General features: G+C 31.1%; 3 protein-coding genes across 3 annotated transcripts in view; 2 read left to right on the plus strand and 1 right to left on the minus strand.

Annotated features, from left to right (window-relative positions):
- Positions 1 to 4,641, plus strand: part of LOC111695983 (uncharacterized) — a 48,471-nt gene extending 43,830 nt beyond the window's left edge. The window contains exons 14-19 of the mRNA XM_023465481.1: positions 523 to 585; positions 1,539 to 1,612; positions 2,211 to 2,265; positions 3,679 to 3,749; positions 4,316 to 4,399; positions 4,566 to 4,641. Coding sequence (XP_023321249.1) covers positions 523 to 585; positions 1,539 to 1,612; positions 2,211 to 2,265; positions 3,679 to 3,749; positions 4,316 to 4,399; positions 4,566 to 4,641 — 423 coding nt within the window. The remainder of the gene's footprint in view (positions 1 to 522; positions 586 to 1,538; positions 1,613 to 2,210; positions 2,266 to 3,678; positions 3,750 to 4,315; positions 4,400 to 4,565) is intronic.
- A 666-nt stretch (positions 4,642 to 5,307) lies between these two features.
- Positions 5,308 to 22,487, plus strand: part of LOC111695984 (BAI1-associated protein 3) — a 77,624-nt gene continuing 60,444 nt past the window's right edge. Inside the window, exons 1-11 of the mRNA XM_023465483.1 lie at positions 5,308 to 5,324; positions 5,639 to 5,731; positions 6,921 to 7,004; positions 8,536 to 8,580; positions 9,564 to 9,615; positions 10,409 to 10,464; positions 11,584 to 11,632; positions 13,011 to 13,073; positions 18,607 to 18,656; positions 20,260 to 20,353; positions 21,579 to 21,671. Coding sequence (XP_023321251.1) covers positions 5,308 to 5,324; positions 5,639 to 5,731; positions 6,921 to 7,004; positions 8,536 to 8,580; positions 9,564 to 9,615; positions 10,409 to 10,464; positions 11,584 to 11,632; positions 13,011 to 13,073; positions 18,607 to 18,656; positions 20,260 to 20,353; positions 21,579 to 21,671 — 696 coding nt within the window. The remainder of the gene's footprint in view (positions 5,325 to 5,638; positions 5,732 to 6,920; positions 7,005 to 8,535; positions 8,581 to 9,563; positions 9,616 to 10,408; positions 10,465 to 11,583; positions 11,633 to 13,010; positions 13,074 to 18,606; positions 18,657 to 20,259; positions 20,354 to 21,578; positions 21,672 to 22,487) is intronic.
- On the minus strand, positions 13,573 to 17,157 carry LOC111695977 (keratin-associated protein 6-1). The gene is made up of 4 exons (XM_023465477.1): positions 17,013 to 17,157; positions 15,848 to 15,938; positions 14,368 to 14,496; positions 13,573 to 13,827 (listed from the first exon to the last, which is right to left on the minus strand). The coding sequence occupies exons 2-4, from the start codon at positions 15,936 to 15,938 to the stop codon at positions 13,706 to 13,708; spliced, it is 342 nt and encodes a 113-aa protein (XP_023321245.1). The 5' UTR covers positions 17,013 to 17,157; the 3' UTR covers positions 13,573 to 13,705.

Genomic DNA, 22,487 nt, shown 5'->3' on the forward strand with positions numbered 1-22,487 from the left:
AAATATTAGTTTCAGCATTTTTTTTATATTTAAGAATATAACACCCGGATTTTCTAAGCATATAGTTGCATATATTATACACATTTAAAAATAACTTTTTATAACTTAATTTATAACTTTATGATATAAGTAGACATGCTAAAACAAAGTTTTTCTTACAAAATATTTACTTTTTCTCATCTTTACAATTTTGAAGAAAGAACAGAACTGATTACTCACCCCAGACTCTAATTTGCTGATATCTATATTTGCAACTTAAAGCTGTTTTATGTTTCAAAGGTTGACTATTTGAGCAGGTTTTATAGTTTTAAAAAATGAAAAGTTTACGACATCGCGTTGAAAAGTTATGGTATAAACTCATTACTTTTCAGAACTTTTTAAATTTATAGGTTGTGACTTTTTTATCTTTATCTAATTTATCTTTAAACTAAATCAAAATTTATGGCTTTCTTAATTAATTATAATTATCTAATTTAACTAATTTTTTTAGTTCTTTATCTTTATCTAACTTATCTAATTCAGGATGCATTCGGCGTGAATCAAAAACTGCATGTACAGTTAGTTAATGTTGCAGGAGATGTAAAGGTATATCTTATATTTCAATGCTCTGTAAGGATATTATTTTATTTTATTATCCCTTGAAATTTACTTTATTATCCCTTGAAATTTCCCTTGTTATCCCTTGAAATATACTTGACGCAATCTGGATATGAGATGCTAGGGGTTGAATTAACTTAGAATGACTTAAAACTGGGTTATATTCTAATGTTCCTCATATTAAAACAGTTTTATTCACTCGTTTTGTACAATTTGTGACCAGTTTATCAAATTGTCATAAGCTATATGTATTCGACTTTTAGTAGATCTAAGTAAACAGGATCTAAGAACTGTTTTACGTAAAAATCTTGAATCTATTGCACAAGATTGTAATGTACAATCTAGAAATCTAAACAAATTTTGCGTGAAACAAAATATGATATACAATCATATTCCTTTAGACCAAGAATGGAAATTACCAATTCTTCATGAATTACTTAAAGTTAAAGAAGATAATTTTGTTCTAAACAACTTTGATGATAATGAGATCGCAACCATGATCAAATTTTTATGTTCCGACTAGAAACTATATTTATATATTATACTTTATTCTTGTTTTTGTCTTATCATATTCTACCATTTTACCTTTGTGTACGAAATAGATCTATAATAATAATTTAGATATTATTCTTATATTTTTTTTCATTGCACATAGATTTGATCTAATGCAATTTAGGCTGAATGTTCAACCGTTCTAAATTTTCATTCTTTTTGAGTTCCTTTATCAGCATTATATCTTTGCAACCCAATGCCATAGACCTTTGGTATTTCAAATTTTGAATTATTTTAGGAAAAATAGTCAAAGATTCCAAATATATTGAAAATTAGAGTTCGTGGCAAAGAACTCAGTTTCAATTTGATTTGTAGAAACCAGCTTCAAACATTTTTCTCTTCGTATACTTTTTAAAATGATTTTTTATCAACAATTTTATTTGTTTCAGCCTCCAATAGTCATCCTAAACGTTCTCGTGATAGAGGCTGAAAACCTCGAGGCCAAAGATCCAAATGGTTTCAGGTAAAAACAAAAATATACATTTGAATACTGATGATATTTCATTGTTTTTTCAACAATCTTTTTACCAGACGTACAGAATTTTTGTGTAGTATAAATCTTTCAATTAACTTATGAATAACTACGATTAGTTTTATTCCTCTTCGATATTCATTGTCATGAACAACTTTAATTGTGGAATAAAGCATTCATTTTTACAAAATGGATCCTAAAGAAATAAATTTTAAATCTGTTTATTAATATTTACTGATATTTGGCTTTAAGTATGTATATTGTATAAACTAAAGGTTTGTTATTATATTTTCCAAGAAATATTCTGATTATGCTGTTTATACATTTTTCAATTATTCTCAACAAGTTTAGGAAATTTTGTAAATCTAGTTTCAAGAAACATTGAAAGGATATTTTGAAGAATTTAATGGTTAATGAGCTTTTATCTATCTATCTATCTATCTATCTATCTATCTATCTATCTATCTATCTATCTATCTATCTATCTATCTATCTATCTATCTATTTATCTATCTATCTATCTATATATCTATCTATCTATCTATCTATCTATTTATCTATCTATCTATCTATCTAGCAATATGTTTAGTGATCCCTACTGTATGCTGGGTATACGACCAGGGTCCAATTTTCCTGGATTACAGGTTAACATTTTGAACTTCCATACCACCGGTTCAAATTTTAATCACAGATTCATATCCTTCCTTCAAGGGAGGGACCGGCTAGACTTGGTAGTTGAGCTGAAGGATTAAGAGAAAAACTTTAGGATTCATTTGATACCAATCGGTCAGACGTTTTTACAGTGTACAATTTTTTAAATAAGAGATTAAACTCGTTTGTAATATTTCACCAGTTGTTTCAGTCAGCAGAAACATTTTATTATTTAATAACCCATGTTATTTAAGAATTTTAATTTCCAATTCAAATTCTTCCGTAATCTTTAACATTGAATCGGTGGTTCAAATTTGAACCGGCAGTAACCAATTCACTAAGATTCATTAAACTCGGTTCCTAGAAATTATTTAGCCCATGTCCATTTTTTAAAACTTATGTTCCCCAGAATAGATATTGTGTTCTTATTGTTGTTTATTTTAAATTACAAAAATTGTGGCATTTTTGTTCATTGCAGATAAGTTTTCGAAAATTTTGACAAATGAAAAAGCGTAGTCGGACATAAACTACAATAAATAAAATTAGGCCTGATTAATTGAATAGATTTGATGTTTATTGTTCCTACAAACCCATGCAGACTATAGCACACATGTTTAACGTGGACCCATAAAACTTTGGAATAGAAAGACGACTTTTTTACTAAAGTTATAATTTCAAATAATTTGCAGTACTGTACATAGCACACAACCGTTTGACTTAATAAGTTATTTAATTTAATTAATAGCAACACAAAATACACATGGAATGTACGATATATATATATATCGTACATTCCATATATATATATATATATATTTACTAGAAATTCAAGGCGCTTCGCGCCCTTCTTTCTAGCCTTAGAGGGCGCTTCGCGCCCATCTTCTAAATTAATTGTGAACATGTTCTCTTTGTGTACATCGTAAAACAAAACAAAAATAATTCGCGGATTTTCACAAAATATTTCGTGGATTTTCAAAATTTTTAAAAATTTAATGACGATCGGGGTCCCTAGATGTCCCACAAAAAATTTGGGCCCGATCGGTTCAGCCGTTTTGACGTTTATTGGATACAAACAGACAGACAGACAAACAGACAGCAGAACCCTGGGTACATGGAGACCAGACCTAGGTGCCACCAATACTTTATATATAGATATATATATATATATATATCAGTACCCTTTAAACCTTGCAGCCATCGACGACAAAGAAATCCTCCATTGTCCAACTAAAAATTGCAGAAAAACGTTAATAAACACCGTACACTACGTTCTATAAATAATTCTCAAAGATACTAAATTAATTTTCCCCTAGAAAAATAAAAATATCTCCGTCCCGGTAAAATGTTTATAAGCGTACCATTGTGAATCAAACCTGTCGGTTCTTATTAAAAATATGATATTTTAGACTTGTCAGACGAATGCTCGACCTGCTTTTAATTCTCAAATATCCATGGAAAGCAATATAGATTATTCCAGGTAAACATTTAAAGAAAGTTCCCACAATTATTATAATACACTGCTTGCGCTTGCTCTTAGATCAAACAGTCAACCGCAAAGAATGAGACTCCAGAGACGACTGTTCAGAATTCAGTTTTTTCCTTTTTTGATTTCCTGGAGTGTAAATTCCATTACTCGCCTCCAACTCTAACTTTCTAATCTCTATATATTTTCAACCCGACGATGTAATACTAAGATGATATTTTAAACTTAATTTCATCTAACAGAATCCATAGTTAGAAAATTGGCGACATCAGGCCAATTGCAAAGAATATTAAAAAATTTGAGTTTTAGACAAATTCAGTTCTATTGAGAAATATGTACTAATTTAAAAGTAAAAATGCAATTTGTATATAATTAATTATTTGTAAAACTGCATAGGTCAAATAAATTTAAAAACACGTTTTTTGCTCAAAACTAAATATATATATAATGGATGTTTTATCAATCATTTTTCACATAGTGATTGATCTGTCTACTGTGATTTTCGATTAGTCTAACATAATGTTAGGATTTCCTCTCACAATGTGTTTCATTTGTTGTAGACATGGTTCCGTTGCCTCGGAAAGTTCTGAAACTAGTGATGAGTTGGTCGCACAAGAACCCAAGATTATTAAAAAGTACACAAGGTCAGTTCTTCGCTAAACAGATAAAATAGAACATAACTCTGAACATTGTATCTTTAGTGTTTATCATTACCTCACATTATTGTAAACGCGCAAAATGCAAAATAATGCCGCAAAGTAATCAAAGCGCCAAAAACAAAGACGATTTTCAATACTGGGTTTTTTCTAGTTTCCGTGAGAAGATTGGATTTAAGAAAAAGGAATCCCCTTTACCTCGCAATAAGTTCCAGCAGAATATACATTAATAATTTAAAGGGAGTTTTCGCAAAAATGAACCCCAACTTGAATTCGGAATTGAATAGTACCAATCTTTTTATCCGATGTTTGATTAAAGGAATTGAGTCTTTGCCACAAACTCTGATTTTTAAATCCCTATATCTTAATAACCCAATGTTGTAGACCTTAGATATTTCAAACTATGACATCTGTTACATCAATCAATCAAAGTTTGAAATATCAAAAGTTTACATAATTTGGTTGTAGATATATAGGTATTAGAAAATTGGGATTTGTTGCAAAGACTCAAATCCTTTATAAAGAAATGTTAAACCCATCTTTTCCATGAGTTTCAAACAAGTTCAACATTTTTGACAAACTATTGATAAATGATAAGAAACTTTTTTTTTCTATTGTTATTTTGAAAATTTTTTAATATTTTAAAATCTCTTCCATCTTTCCATCAAACTTTAAACAACTAGATCTTATGAATTTTTTCATTAAATGTTTAAAAGTTTAATTGGGGTTCTTTGTCTTGAATAGTTCGGATTAAAGTTCAGATCAAAGGAAAAGAATAACAAAGATTTTTATATTTAAAATTTTTAAATATCACGCACGATATTTAATTTTTTTGCGAAGAATAAGATACAATTTAGGATTTTCTAGATATTTCTAAAATAAGTCTCTCTAATACGATGAAACAAAAAAATAGGTATTTCCATTTTATTGTTACAGAAATAACTTCTTACTCTTTACAATAAAGCTCTTTGCTCATTTATAAATATATGTAACGGCTAAACCGAATTTCAAATTTCAAAGGAACCTATGGGTATCTCCGGGGATTACATAGTTAAAAGATTAGACAATTTTTGAAAATCATAATTCAGTATACTAAGCTCGGATAAACGGTAGAAGTAATTGTTTGATTTTTGAATAATAGTGATAACCTGCAGGGACAACGCCAAGTTCTCGTTACGTATGAGTGATGCCTTGTAAATAAGATTGTTTATTTAATCTGTAATAAAGACATATATTCTTTATATTTGATTGTGTTGACATACAGAGTGCACTTTCATCGTTAACTTCAACCCCTGTAGAGATACGAAGGAATAGTTCAGGGTGAGTTTATTAGCTATAGTTCAAATAAAATACACATAGTATCCGAGGCCGAATTTAAAGAATTTGAGCGGCGGCTTAAATTTACGCTGCGGCTCAAATACGGTTGGTTTCACTTAAAATTGTATTCAATGTTTTAAGATGTAAGCCGGTTTTTGGCGGATTTAAAACGCGGCTCAAATTCATTAAATTCGGACACTGAAAGAGTTTGTCGACGTTATTGCAAAAAAAGTTAAATATCAAATTCAAAACAATTTCCTTTAAAACTTTTATCTGAGTAGTTGTGATCGAACTGAGATAGTCCTTTTACTTGAGAAAACGATAAAGTTTGCCAATTTCATTTCTTATCTCTACTTAACATATCCATAATTCATTTTTCTAGAAGAAAGGTAATTGAAAATGATCAATTTTCAGTAAAATTTTCTCAACTTTATTGCAAAATGTAAAAGATTATATAAAGCATATATACAACATCTTTCAGGCAGAAAAGAAAGGGTGCCTACAACATTTTTGTTCTTTAATTATTTTGGCCTAGTAAGTAATAAGGCTTAAAGGGAGTGACCGGCTATGTAAGGTAGTTGAACTGAGTATGCAGTGTTGTGGAAAACTTTTTTCGGATTCATTTGAGGCATAAATTTTTTAAAGATCTTTAAATCCTGAGTTTGAGCGCAAATTCGACGTTCAAAACTCCTACTTTGGGGATGGAATGTGGATACGTTCTCAGAATAAGTTTTTTTTTTAATTATTGAAAAAAAACGAAAAATAAACTAAAAATTATACAGTAATCTAATTGGATGGTTAGGAACATATTTCTCAAATTAAATTTGTCAAGAAATCAATGCTAAAATCGATTATTTCGTTTTCACTATTATATTGAATTTCTTGTTTTATTTGAATGTATTCGCAGATTTCTTCAAATTCTTCTTTTTCAATAATAATTATAGAAAATCTGCAGAAAATCTTTGTGAATAATGAGAAACCAGAATAAGGAGGAAATAGAAACTAATATTTGAACAAGATTACTTATTTTCGATGATATTCTGATTAATTTTTATTTTCTCAATATGTTCCTATACATGACGCCTTTAGTTTATTGTGGAACTTTTTTACATTTTATTTCGTCGTTATTTAATATTAAAAAAGACTTTAAAGATAATCCAACATGATGTGGAACGCTTGTTATTATGTTTAGGACTCAGCTTCCTGCCAAGTATATTCGAGCAACCAGCGTCAAGTCCGCTACACTTAATCCTGTATGGGAGGAGAAGTTTAAATTGTAAGTTTAATTCAATTTAAAATTTTTGGCTTTTAATGGAAAAATATACAGTTTTTAAATTTAGGGGTTGTAGTACTTGGTTAAAGAGAAAGCTTGAAANCCTATAGTCCCCCCATATAGCTTTGTCTGAAAACCAAAGCAACGAAAACCTGTTCTGTTTCTTTTCTATATTGACATTTAGAGAATTAATATTAAATTATTAATGATAAAATAGAAAACAGAAAAATATAGAAAGCAAAAACTTTGAACTGAAAATTTCTTATTAAATTTACTGTCTTGTTTTTCTGACAAAGGATCAATATAATCGCTATACGAGGTTCGTTTAAAACGTTTTATGTTATTGATTTTTTTTCAGAGGCAATGATAAAATTTTGATATACTCTATTTTAACATTGTATGCTTGATAATTTTGCTTCTTTTATATTATGCAAAATCTTTACTCCGACAAAAGATATCAACAAACTCGGGTAGTAAATTTGCCTAATGTAAAATAAGAAAACTTTTAAAAATTGGATTTTGCAATAATTTAAACATAACAGCTTCTCAAAATCAAAAAAAAACTTTGATGTGCAAACACGAACCTCAAAACAATGCTGATCCTTACATACCTCTCATAAAAATCTAATTACTGACTATACTAGACTACTGTAACTATTCTTACTTTTATTACCTTTAGCTAAATATTCAACTGTTTCTTTGTAAAATTCTGCATCCTGCATCTCAAATAATGAATAAGATTTTCTTTCAGCCTTTTAAATCACAACTAAACTTTGTGTTCTATTTGACGAGTTTGAAAGTTAGAAAAGTTCCAACTCTTTCAACCGTTTTGTGATAAGTTAGAAAGGTTTAGATTTTCCCTTTGAACTATTTCTCAACTTTCTGCAGCATTGTAATAATGGACGAAATGAAATTGGTTACAAAGAAGTGAGTTAGAAATGGTGACATACACTGCCTTAGAGTTGGTGACATACTGAGTCAGATTTGGATACGTTAAGTTAGAGTTGGTTACGGTAAGTTTAAGTTGTTTACGGTGAGTTGGAGTTGGTTACGGTGAATTAGAGTTGTTTACGGTAAGTAAGAGTTGTTTAAGGTGAGTTAGAGTTGTTTACGGTGAGTTAGAGTTGTTTACGGTAAGTAAGAGTTGTTTAAGGTGAGTTAGAGTTGTTTATGGTGAGTTAGAGTTGTTTACGGTGAGTTGGAGTTGCTAACGGTGAATTAGAGTTGTTTACGGTGAGTTTGAGTTGTTTACGGTAAGTAAAAGTTGTTTACGGTGAGTTAGAGTTGTTTACGGTGAGTTAGAGTTGTTTACGGTGAGTTGGAGTTGGTTACGGTGAATTAGAGTTGGTCACTGTGAATTAGAGTTTGTCACGGTTTAAGTTGCGTTATATTGCTTAGACATGAATAACATAAATGATAAAGATGAGTTGTTTTTTATCATCCCTTTTTTAAAAAACAAAAAGGATTTATTCATAATTAAAGTATTTTTATTATAATTTTTAATATATTTATAATTTATTTTTCATTTGTTCAGTGACCTGGATGATCAAAACACAGATTGCTTCCATCTTGATATCTGGTAATTTATATATATTTTGATCAATTTTAATCTATAATTTCAATAAACATTATCAACACCAGTAAATAAAGTTTGATTAAAACTCAAGTGAATTTTGAAACGTGATTTTGAATACTACTTTTGTTAAATATATTATAATTGAATAATAATATATTGAAAAATGATGTTCTTTAATATCCAACAAATCATTAGATTAAACTTTTATAATAGTTTCCTAAAATAGAGCTGAAGTTCTAAAATGTATTTCTTAAGTTGGGCTTCTTTATACCAGGACACATGAAAGCTCCGAGTCCAAAATAAAGGCCCCCCACCCCATCCCTTTTTCATAAGATTCTAAATACGTCCCTGCATCAGCCCCATTCCTTTTTCATAAGATCCTAAATACGTCCCTTCATCAGCCCCATCTCTTTTTAATACGATCCTAAATACGTCCCTGCATCAGCCCCATCCCTTTTTCATTAGATCCTAAATACGTCCCTGCATCAGCCCCATCCCTTTTTCATAAGATCCTAAATACGTCCCTGCATCAGCCCCATCCCTTTTTCATAAGATCCTAAATACGTCCCTGCATCAGCCCCATCCCTTTTTCATAAGATCCTAAATACGTCCCTGCATCAGCCCCATCCCTTTTTCATAAGATCCTAAATACGTCCCTGCATCAGCCCCATCCCTTTTTCATAAGATCCTAAATACGTCCCTGCATCAGCCCCATCCCTTTTTCATAAGATCCTAAATACGTCCCTGCATCAGCCCCATCCCTTTTTCATAAGATCCTAAATACGTCCCTGCATCAGCCCCATCCCTTTTTCATAAGATCCTAAATACGTCCCTGCATCAGCCCCATCCCTTTTTCATAAGANATAAAACCCAATAAAAGTCCTTGTACCATGATATCTCTGGTGTCCGACCAATATTTTCGCCCCTCCCTTTGATCATATATTTACATATATAACAGCTCAGAGTTCAACCAAAAATGTTTTCAGGGATCATGATGACGAGGAGAGTGTTATAGAAGCTGTTGGTAAACTCAACCAGGTAGGATCATGTTGGTAAACTAAACCAGGTAGATCATGTTGGTAAACTCAACCAGGTAGGATCATATTGGTAAATTCAACCAGGTAGATAATGTTTGTAAACTCAACCAGATAGGATCATGTTGGTAAACTCAACCAGGTAGGATCATGTTGGTAAATTCAACCAGGTAGGATCATGTTGGTAAACTCAACCAGGTAGATATCATGTTGGTAAATTCAACCAGACAGGATCATGTTGGAAAGCTCAACCAGATAGGATCATGTTGGTAAACTCAACCAGGTAGGATCATGTTGGTAAATTCAACCAGGTAGGATCATGTTGGTAAGCTCAACCAGATAGGATCATGTTGGTAAACTCAACCAGGTAGGATAATGTTGGTAAACTAAACCAGATAGGATCATGTTGGTAAACTCAACAAGGTAGGATCATGTTGGTAAATTCAACCAGGTAGGACCATGTTGGTAAACTCAACCAGGTAAAAAACCGTATAGCAAAGATATTCTCATTTAAAAAGAAACTGAGTTCATGCCAGAAAGTTTTCAATTCCTTTATCTTTGCAACCTGAAGTAAAGAGAACCTTAACATCATTTTTTTTTCAAAAACCTCTAATTTCCTGATCCCTAAATCTACGCATTCTGATGTTGTAGACTCTTAATATTTCAAACAATTCATTCTGTTAGATCTAATTGCCTAATTTTAAAATATAAATATATGAAAGGTTTACACCACCAGATTTCAAAGATATAGGATTAGAAAATTATATTTTTGGCAAAAATAAAAGATAAATATTTAGGTGAAGGGAGTAAAAGGAATGCGAAGATTCTTTAAACAGATCGCACAGTCAGCCAGGAACATATAATAATAGCAATTCGAGAAAACAAGAAACAATCCATTTTTGAGTTTTTAAAAGATTAAATATGAGCACCACAAATTTTGCAATTTTGATGAATATACAAATATATGATTTTAATTTTCATAATAAAAAAAAAAAAAATAAAACAAGGATTCATAGATTTAATGAATTCAATCGTAATTGTGTCAATTATATTCTTTAATTTGGAGGTCAAAATTTTCTATGATAATGCACTAGTTTACAACAGCTGAACGGAAATTTTAAATTTAAAGCCGTGACAAGCACTGCTAACTCACTCACATTTTCCCAAAAATTTGTTTGTGGTTTCATTAATTTAATTCGCCAGATTACAAAAGTAATTAATTATCTAAAGAGAGTAATGATAAAACACAATTAAACTGTGCACGATTCCTTTATTTTTTTTAAAATCTGACGCTGATTTTCATTTACCTTTGATTTAACAAACCATTCCTAATAAGATGCGTTTCCGCTAAACTATTCTAAGCATTCTTACTTGCGAATTTGATTTTCTAATTTAAAGTAAACTAGTATCAAGTATGCAGCCTGCAGGAAGAAAATAGAAGAAAGTAGAAAATAAATAAAGTATAATTGTTACGTAAAACTAACATACAAGAAAGTACTTATTGTCTGTATTTGATTATTTCCAATCATCTTTGGATCTTTCATTCCAAGACCGGAAATACTTGATAAATAATCTAACAAAAAGTATGAAATACAAAATACAAAAAATTTACTTTTAATTGGTGGAAATGGGTTGTAAGGTTAAGATTCATTTAACTAGGACCTTTAGTTTACCGTGGTGCAGAATCTTTTCAAGCTAGATCCACTAGGACCTCTAGTTTACCGTGGTGCAGCATCTTTTCAAGTAAAATCCACTAGGGCATCTAGTTTACCGTGGTGCAGCATCTTTTCAAGTAAAATCCACTAGGGCATCCAGTTTACCGTGGTGCAGCATCTTTTCAAACTAAATCCACTAGGACCTCTAGTTTACCGTGGTGCAGCAACTTTTCAAGCTAGATCCACTAGGGCCTCTAGTTTACCGTGGTGCAGCATCTTTTCAATCTAAATCCAGTATTATTATGTTTTGAAAACAGAGGCTCCGATCAAGACGACTTCCTGGGCTGTATAACCTTGGCAGTACAGGTGCAATACACTTACACTTTACAATTAGTAAACAGTACATGTGCAGTACGCTTACTCTTTGCAATTTGAAAATAGTACAAGTGCAGTACACTTACACTTTACAATTAGTAAACAGTACAAGTGCAGCGCACTTACACTTTACAATTTGTAAACAGTACAAGTGCAGTACACTTACACTTTACAATTTGAAAACAGTACAGGTGCAGTACACTTACAATTTACAATTTGTAAACAGTACAAGTTCAGCACACTTACAATTTTCCAGTTTTCCAGTTTTCAACTTGTAAACAGTACATGTGTAGTACACTTACACAATATTTGTAAACAGTACAGGTGCAGTACACTTTTAATTTCCAATTTGTAAACAGTAAATGTGCAGTACACTTACACAATATTTGTAAACAGTACAGGTGCAATACACTTTTAATTTCCAATTTGTAAACAGTAAATGTGCAGTACACTTGCACTTTAATATTTGTAAACAGTACAGGTGCAGTACACTTTCAGTTTCCAATTTGTAACGAAACCCCTAGGGCACAGAGCAAAAAATAAATGTCGAGAAAAACATAAAAAAAAATTCCTCTGTATAACATTTTTCAGTCCCTGAAATGGAGTCAAAAACAAAAAATGTTGATTAGCAGTCGAATTTTTTGTCGCATTGTTATCAAACGAATCCTAAAAGTGTTCTCATTTAGACTGCACTTAATTCCTTACCATAGCCGGTCTCTCCCTTTAAGGAAATTCTTGATCTGTTGAAATCCCTTTATAGAGAAACTGAACAACAAATTCATATATCTTTGCAACTTGATGGTTTCATATTTTGATATTTCTATCAATATCAAAGGTCTATGATATTATGTTGTAAGGAAATCCGGATTAGAAAATTAGAGTATGAGGCATGTGTTCAGTTTCTGGTTCATCTGTGAGTGAGAAATATTGAAAACAAATTGATAATATCAATCTAAGAAAAATGATGAGAAAACCTTATCCAATTTTGGTAGAAAAGAAAAGAATCCTGCAAGTTTATTCGCTTCAAAAGTGATTGCTTTTTCAACTTCTTCTTCTCATTGCCAAAATTCAGAAATTAATTTTGTAATGTAAATTGCACAAATTTCAAAAATTGTTTCAAATTTTTCTTGATAACTCTTTTTAACTAATGACACCATTCATTCTTCAAACCTTTGTTACTTTATTAATTTTATAACTCTGTTTAATAAGAACAAATTTCGAAATGATTGTGACTAAATACAATGCTGAAATTGAGCATTTTCTTTGGATAAAGATTTATAAGAAAACAAAAATCTTTCTATCGATTTCAGCACAATGGGACAAAATCTAGAATTTTTTTTAAAGCCTAGACTAATGATTATTTATTAAGGATATACCAAGTACAGGCCTGGACACATGGTACAAGCTGGCCGGCAGGTCTCTCAGGTCCCAGGTAAAATATATTACTCTATGCCATTAGGGAGCTTCGTGACAATCGCTTAAATATTGCCTTCCATCTTTTTTTTACACATTATGAAATTTTTGAGGGAACTCGAGGGTGACATAGGGCCAGGGCCAGGGCTTATTATGGTTTAAATAATTGATTTGGTGACTGATTGATTAATTGATTGATTATTAGAAGTCAGTATTGATGATTTTTTTTTTATAAATTATAAAACCAACTTTGCATATTTCCGCAGAAATGTCAGAATATTATAGAAAGAAATCTGTTTCCAGTTCAGAAACTAGCAATGTTTTATATTTTAGAAAAGCTAATTTGTTTCTGTAAAACAAGCATAATCAACCTGACAAAAAAGAGTTTGCTCTGTGCAAAATAGTAAAAAGAAATACTTGAAACAACACTAAACTTTACATTCAAATTTTAGAATTTTGTTTTATGAATATTTTTTAATAATTACAAAATGGTGAAGAGAAAGGGGAGATATGAAAACTTGAAATTTGTCTAAAAGTATATTTTCTAAAAACTTGAAAAACAAAAATAGATTAATAACAAATATCACCAGGCGTACTGCAACTAAAATACCGTATAGTTCATCTATGGTTTACTAATGTACTGCGCATTGTTTACTTCTTGTGATGACCGCCGCACCCCTTGCCGTAGCTGTCCTGTCCAAATCCGTGTTTACATTTACAATAATCACAATGGCAATATTCTCCCTCCATGCTTCCATAGCAATACTTCTTTCCTGAAAATTTATTTATTAATGCATGGTGATCTCATGATGGGTTAAAAAAAGCGAGTTCTTGCCACACACTCGGGTTTTTTATTTGCTATGTCATCAGGAATCAAAGATAAAGGGATTGGAAAATTTTAGTTTGTGGTAAGAACTCAGTTCCTTTATGAATTAAGTAAGAGCGAAGAGAGTGAATAAAGAAAATGGATATTTCCGTCTCCAATTCTTTTTGGAATTGAAAATCATTTTTTATTGTTTATAAAAGTCAAAGAATAATCATATACTCGCAAAAAAGTGTTCTAAAAAATCACTTTTTTAATGTCGTATTTTTGATTATGTATTTAAATAGAGCCAATCATGGGGTGGAACAAATTTCAGATTAGTACGAGAGTAGGGCTGGGCCGGTACAAATTTAGTAGAGCAGTCCCAATCCCAAGCCTTGACTTTCATAGATGGGAGTGCCTTTATATCTTTTATCATTCTTAGGGTAAAATTTATTAAAGGGGAGAGGATACCTAGGGATCAGGGGGGAAGGAGGGTAGATATACTTACCATATCCTCCTCCACTGCCATGTCCATATCCTGAGCAATGGAGCTGTCCATGTTCACATTTACAGTAATGGCATTGACAGTAGGAGCCCTTCACAATACAGGCTGTACCAGATCCTACACTGCTGTGCCCTGTACAGTAAACGGTTTCAGAGTACAATTTATTAAAAAGGACATGTCGGATTCACAACGGTATTTTTTAACCCTTTTTTAATCAGTGAAAGTGAAAGATATTCTTATTTTCCTCGCTTGAACAGGCTTAATTCTGAAACTCCAATTGAAAATGCTCAATTTTCAAAGTTAAAAACATGGAAATCTAATTATTTTTACACAAACTAACTTTTTAAGGAAATATCATTGCGAATCGAAAATGCAACTCAAGACATGGAGAGTCACTTACAATTACGTTGACAGTACTTTTTTAATATAAATGGTCAAAATATACGATTGTTTCATGGGATAAAGTATAATATGACATGTTATAATAAGAACATTACATATATAAATAGATCCGATTCTAAAGGAATTGAGTCTTTGTAACAAAATCAAATATTTAAACCCCAATATCTTTAGAACCCGATGTTGTAAACCTTTGATATTTCAAACTCTGATTATTTGATTTAACAGAATTCATAGTTTGAAATATGTAAGGTCTACAACATTTGGTTCCAAAAAATTAGTGATTAGAAAATCAGAGTTTGTGACAAAGACTCAATTCCTTTATACCATAATTTTCCATCTTTTATATGGAAAACTATTTTACCGAAAACTTCTTAATTTGTAAATAAAGTAATATTTTTTATTATTATTTCTACGACTTGATAAACAAATCAAAAAGTTATTACACTTACATCAATATAAGTTTGTATGTACATATTGTACAGCTAGTAAGGTTGTAAATGTAAAGTTTAAAGATATTTTCTAATAATAAAAATAAAAATATTAATACATTTTTACAATAATTAATATTTCTATATAATGGAAACGCATACAAAGCAAATAGTTCTTTATATTGTTACATAATAAATACAAGCAAAATAGCTTTAGCAAAATAGCATTAATATTAAGTCACGTCGATTTAGAAACATAAAGAGAGCTAAAGGAACTAGTTCCATTAACCCTTCTGTTAATATTATGCATGGCACATTCTCAAGGGTATTCTATAAACCATCATCCGAGCAAGAATGAGTAAGATTTTGTCGTTTCTCAGAATAATGGTGAATTCTAATAACTTCAATTCACTGAAAACTCAATTATTAGATAGAAAAATATGGGTATCTCATTCATCCCTAATACGACAAAGATTTTAATGCTACAGTTCTATAAGCTACTCTATGAAGGTTCAATTGAAAACATTTTTTTGTTTACATGTAAATTATTTGTCTCACGTCAAAATAAGGTTTAGTAAAGTTAGATACGTTCACGATTTGGGAAAAGGTTTAAAATATTTTTTTCCTAAATATTTTCGTTTAAAATGGTTTACCGTGTCCCCCTCCATATCCATCAGCTTGAGCTGCAGGGAGCAGGACAACTAGGACAGCAGAACAGAGGAGAACAGGGAACACGAGTTGCATCTTTCAGTAAACCAATAGTTGCACTTAGATATATATCTGTTGGATATCTTTTGGATAACTGTTAGATATCTGATGGATATCTGTTGGATATCTGTAAGATAGCTGATGGATATCTGTTGGATATCTATTGGATATCTGATGGATATCTGATGGATATCTGATGGATATCTGATGGATATCTGTTGGATACCTGATGGTTATCTGTTGGATATCTGATGGATATCTGTTGGATATCATTTCCTTTACAGCCATCCAAACCCCTCAATATTTGGTAGAATTAATAAAAATACAGCTTTTGAAATTTTAATTTCTCATTTTTTAATAAGAAAACAACTTTGCAGAATTTATTTTTAGATTTAGCTTGGCTAGACTTTTAATTAAAAATATGGTTCTTTTAAGAACTTAAATATTTGATATGGTGTTCAGACTTTGCAAATTTAAATATTTAATCAGAGAATACATTCCAACTTGCTTCTAGGCGTTTGAAACTTTTTGCTAATATCAATGGGAAATAATTGAAAAATCTGTATAATTGAAAAGGGAATTGAGCCTTTGTCACAAACTCAAATTTACGTACGCCTATTTCTTTACAACCTGATGGATGGTTGGTCATTTCAAACTTTGACTTACCGATCTAAAAGAATTAAAAGTTTGAAATATCAAAGGCGTATTTTCTAACGTATTGGGATAAGAAAACTCAATTACTTTAATTTTCAAATATTTGAATTTTGACGTACCTTTGATATTTTTAAACGAATAATTCTGTTAGATTTGATATTCAAAATTTGAAATTTCAAAAGTTTTCGTCTTAAGGATGTATAACAATAAGAAAATATTGATGCAATATACTATTAAACCTTTTGCCAGATAAACAAAATTATATTTTCTAAATTTTAAAGTTTTAATTTAATTTTAAATTCTATTTCTCAGGTTTTGAAAACTTTTCCCTTTTATAATATAAACTTTAACAGTGTTCTGTACATTTGTGTAAACACTTCACGATTGTACTGTTCTAGAGTACCTGTACATACATGTACAGGTCTAAATCTAGAAAAGGGTCTAACTATTGGTTTCCTTGCAGATTGTAGGATGTCAATGATTATAATTGAACTGGTGAGTGAGAGAGTAATCAGTTCTTTTATACTTAATCCTTGAAGAATTTCATTTATTCATCTTAATCCAAACCGACGGAAATTTTCGGAGGAAAAAAAATTCTTTCTAAAAAAAGATATTTTTACTAAAATTAATATTTTAAAAAAGTGTTCCGAAGTTGTATTCACCCCTGTGGTTAAGATATACAGGTCAGGGAATGATGCTGGTTTTATTCTTCTAATTAACAAGAATCATACTTCCGTTCTTGTTCCTTACTCTACAGATATATCACGTAAAAGGACTACTTACTAAATAAAACATTTTATATTTTACTTGCTTACTTTCTTCCGTTCTTGTTACTTACTTCTTTTCTTGTTACTTACTTCCCGTCTTGTTAATTACTTCCGTTCTTGTTCCTTACTCTATAGATATATCAAGTTAAAGGGACTACTTACTAAATAAAACATTTTATATTTTACTTGCTTACTTTCTTCCGTTCTTGTTACTTACTTCTTTTCTTGTTACTTACTTCCCGTCTTGTTAATTACTTCCGTTCTTGTTACTTACTCTCGTTCTTGTTAATTACTTCCGTTCTTGTTACTTACTTTCGTTCTTGTTAATTACTTCCGTTTTTGTTCCTTACTATATATGCGGTTCAGAAGACATTGTATTGAACCACATTTAATTTAAGTATAAATTCTTGCTCCTAGTCTTCTTTATTTTTTAAAACTCTTAGTAAAACTTTCCAACATTTCAAAACTGTTTTATTTGTATAGTTTTCAAACTTTTTGCATTGTTTTTTCTTATTTTCTTTCAGGGTCAGAATTCGACGTAATAAAAGGAAAGCAAATGTTAAGTAAATACAATTTTGTTTCGCCGTTCATGCATGGTTGAGAAACGGCTGCTGGTGTTTTAAACTGACAAATCATTCAAGGATTTTGTTTTTCGTAAATATCTTAGAAACTTTACAATATCGTTAATAAAACAACCGTTCCTCACCTTAAAAACTGAAACCACTCAAGTTATGACTTTAAACATTCAATGAACATGAGACTTGGAAATTGTGCAGTGTAAACAGACCTATCTCACTTAATACGTGATTTAATAACTTACTAGTAAAAATATTGCTTTGTAATTTTGTCTTGCAATTCGACAGTTTTCTGGTTCTCACTGTATATATATATATATATATATATATATATGTTTTATTTAATTATTCTATTCAAAATATCTTTCATCCATTTTCTTGATCATCGCACTTTCTCTTTCATTAATTAAACTTCGCTTCGCGTATCTTTTCCAGTACACATTTTGAATTATAAAAATTTACAAATTGAAATTTTGCTGGGTGCATGTGAGATACTGCAACAAATTTGGGCCAGATAAGTCAATTATTGGAAAGCAAAGTTACCACCCGACTAACTAGCCAAATATATATACAATTACAAGCATAGATAAAAAAGTGGAGAATATAGGTTTGAAATGACTTTACTACCTCTGAAATATCTGTATAATATCTCTGTAAACCACTAAATTATATTATTTTTTGTAATAATAACTGATTATCCTGTTTAAGGTTCAAGGATCTATTCATCTAAAAATATGGCTGTCCTCACGAGAAGACAGGTACGTAAAGGGACCGTAATCGTAATTTCATGTGACCTTCCATTTAAAGAGAGGAGCATCTCCTATTCATAACGGTACTATTTAAATCTTTGAGTGATCAAGGATATTCCTATTAATCTACGGAAGTGCTTTTAATTGCTTAACACTTTGTTTCCACGCCATAAGCCATATAAGCCATTAAACACAAATATCCCCCTAATACATGAACGTAGTGTAAGGATTCAAGGGTATTGCACTTTGCATGAAGGGTCACTGAAATTACGCTAACAGACCCTTTAAAGAGATTATTCACTCTTTTCTAAAATATCCTGATTTGTTTTACTTCGAATCCCAGCTATCCACTGCACAACTAACCTCTCTAAAATGTTTATTTATGAAAACAATGCTGCGTATCTGAAAAAATGAAAAATTTAAAGCTTCATAATAAGTTTTTAAAGGAAGTGTTCGCTAAAAAAATGAAAGGGGTTTATAATTTAATGGCTACTAAGCATACTTCTATCTGTTACGTCTATAAGGAGAATATTGTTAAAAACGACTTTTACTGAAGAACGAAGCGTCCATGCAATTTCAGAAAGTTGCAATATACGACTCGGATCACGTAAAAAAGTCAATTTAATTTCAAACAAATTATAAAGATATTTTACAACCTATAGTCATCGATTTTTTTTCGACGCATTCGTATATAGTTAATATTTCATAATTTTTTTTATACATTTTGTATACAATGCAATTAAACGCAGAAATAGTTTGCCGCCAGATGTCTCTGCTCTCGATGCTATGATTAAGACTAAGTATACGTGGCAGAGACACCTAGCGGACAAAAAGTCGTTGTAAGTGCATGTTTATAAAACAAATAACAAATATTATGAAATATTAACTATAAACGAATGCGTCGAAATATAATCGATGACTTTAAGTTGTAATATCTGAATAATTTGTGTAAAATTAAAATGATTATTCTACAATATAAGTCTTATATTCCAACTTTCGGAATTTGTATGGACGTTACATTCTCCAGTATTTTTAACAATTTTCTCTTTATTGATGCAACAGATAGAATTAATATTAGAAACGTTCAAAAACGATTATTTTTCAACGTAACCCTATACCCCCTTTTAATTTTCGGAAACACTTCCTTTAATAAACTAAATATATTGCAACTTTCTGAATTTGTTACATTCTCCAGTATAAGTCATTTTTAACAATTTTCTCTTTATTGATGCAACAGATAGAATTAATATTAGAAACGTTCAAAAGGGATTATTTTTCACTGTAAGCCTATACCTCCTTTAAATTTTCGCAAACACTCCCTTTAATAAACTTAATTATTTGACGCTTTGCTTCTGGCAAGTTCCAACTTATCTACGAAACATAAACATGACATATATAAATATGGGGATCAGGAAAAAAGTCAAAGACAATTTATTTTATTTAAAATTCGGTGCTGGTCATGGACCAATTACCTTTAAAAAAAAAACACATTAAAGCAAAAGTCGAGAATGACGCGTGATACATTGCTTGAGATGAGCTTAAAAGCATATTTTTAAATAAAACTATCACTGTTAATATAAATAGTAAAAGATCTCTACGATCTCAATTTCAGAGGTTTGAGCGAAGAGGAAGATAACAAGAACGAACTTCAACAGCAATTTCATCTTTATCATATATTCATCAACCATGCTATTGCTAACCTCAAGGTACAATCCTATTCTTCAAAACTTTTAAAATTTTATCGTTCTAAACCTTTTCCTATTCTTAACATTTAACCTTCTTCTCGACTTTCAGTAAATAATATTTGATTTTGGTTAAATCCATTCTTGATTTTTTTCTAGAACTTTTGTTGAACTCTCTCTTTGACCTTTAAGTAAACTTATTCTGGACCTGTCAGTAATCTGTATTCGTTACCTTTCATTCAACTTTATACTTGACCTTTTAGTAAACTCTATTCTTGACCTTTCAGGAAACTCTATACTTGACTAATCAGTAAACTCTATTCTTGACTAATCAGTAAACTCTATTCTTGACTAATCAGTAAACTCTATTCTTGACTAATCAGTAAACTCTATACTTGACCTTCCAGGAAACTCTATTCGTGACCATTCAGTAAACTTTATTCTTGACCTTTCAGTAAACTCTATTCTTGACCTTTCAGGAAACTCTATACTTGACTAATCAGTAAACTCTATTCTTGACTAATCAGTAAACTCTATTCTTGACTAATCAGTAAACTCTATACTTGACCTTCCAGGAAACTCTATTCTTGACCTTTCAGTAAACTTTATTCTTGACCTTTCAGTAAACTTTATACTTGACCTTTCAGTAAACTCTATTCTTGACCTTTCAGTAAACTCTATTCTTGACCTTTCAATAAACGCTATCCTAGACCTTTCAGTAAACTCTATTCTTGACTAATCAGTAAACTCTATTCTTGACTAATCAGTAAACTCTATACTTGACCTTCCAGGAAACTCTATTCGTGACCTTTCAGTAAACTTTATTCTTGACCTTTCAGTAAACTCTATTCTTGACCTTTCAGTAAACTTTATTCTTGACCTTTCAGTAAACTTTATTCTGTATACCGTTCAGTAAACTCTATTCTTGAACTTTCAGTAAACTCTATTCTTGATTAATCAGTAAACTCTATTCTTGACTAATCAGTAAACTCTATTCTTGACCTTTCAGTAAACTCTATATTTGACCTTTCAGTAAACACCATTCTTGACCTTCTAGTAAACTTTATACTTAACTTTTTAGTAAACTCTATACTTAACCTTTCAGTAAACTCTATTCTTGACCTTCCAAGAACTCTATTCTTGAACTTTCAGTAAACTCTATTCTTGACCTTTCAATAAACGCTATACTAGACCTTTCAGTAAACTCTATACTTGACCTTTCTATTCTAATAATCGTTCAATATCTAAGGGTGGAATATCTGAATGGGATGGTTCTCTCTGCCAAGCAGCAAACACTATTCTTCATCAGCATGCAATACAGGGGGATATAAACAATCTGCAGGTATATAGCAGCATGCAATACAGGGGGATAAAAACAATCTGCAGGTATATAGCAGCATGCAATACAGGGGGATATACACAATCTGCAGGTATATAGCAGCATGCAATGCAGGGGGATATAAACAATCAGCAGGTATATAGCAGCATGCAATACAGGGGGATATAAACAATCTGCAGGTATATAGCAGCATGCAATACAGGGGGATATAAACAATCTGCAGGTATATAGCAGCATGCAATACAGGGGGATATACACAATCTGCAGGTATATAGCAGAATGCAATACAGGAGGATATAAACAATCTGCAGGTATATAGCAGCATGCATTACATGGGGATATAAACAATTTACAGGTATATAGCAGCATGCAATACAGGTGAATATGAACAATCTGCAGGTATATAGCAGCTTGCAATACAGGGGGATATAAACAATTTGCAGGTATATAGCAGCATGCAATACAGGGGGATATAAACAACCTGCAGGTATATAGCAGCATGCAATACAGGGGGATATAAAAAAATTTCAGGTATATAGCAGCATGCAATACAGGGGGATATAAATAACCTGCAGGTAAACAGCAGCATGCAATATAGGGGGATATAAACAACCTGCAGGTAAACATCAGCATGCAATACAGGGGGATATTAACAACCTGCAGGTAAATATCAGCATGCAATACAGGGGGATATAAACAACCTGCAGGTAAACAGCAGCATGCAATACAGGGGGATATAAACAACCTGCAGGTAAACATCAGCATGCAATACAGGGGGATATAAACAACCTGCAGGTAAACATCAGCATGCAATACAGG

This window comes from Eurytemora carolleeae, unplaced genomic scaffold (assembly GCF_000591075.1).
Source record: "Eurytemora carolleeae unplaced genomic scaffold, Eaff_2.0 scaffold171, whole genome shotgun sequence".
In the NCBI taxonomy this organism is placed as follows: domain Eukaryota; kingdom Metazoa; phylum Arthropoda; class Copepoda; order Calanoida; family Temoridae; genus Eurytemora; species Eurytemora carolleeae.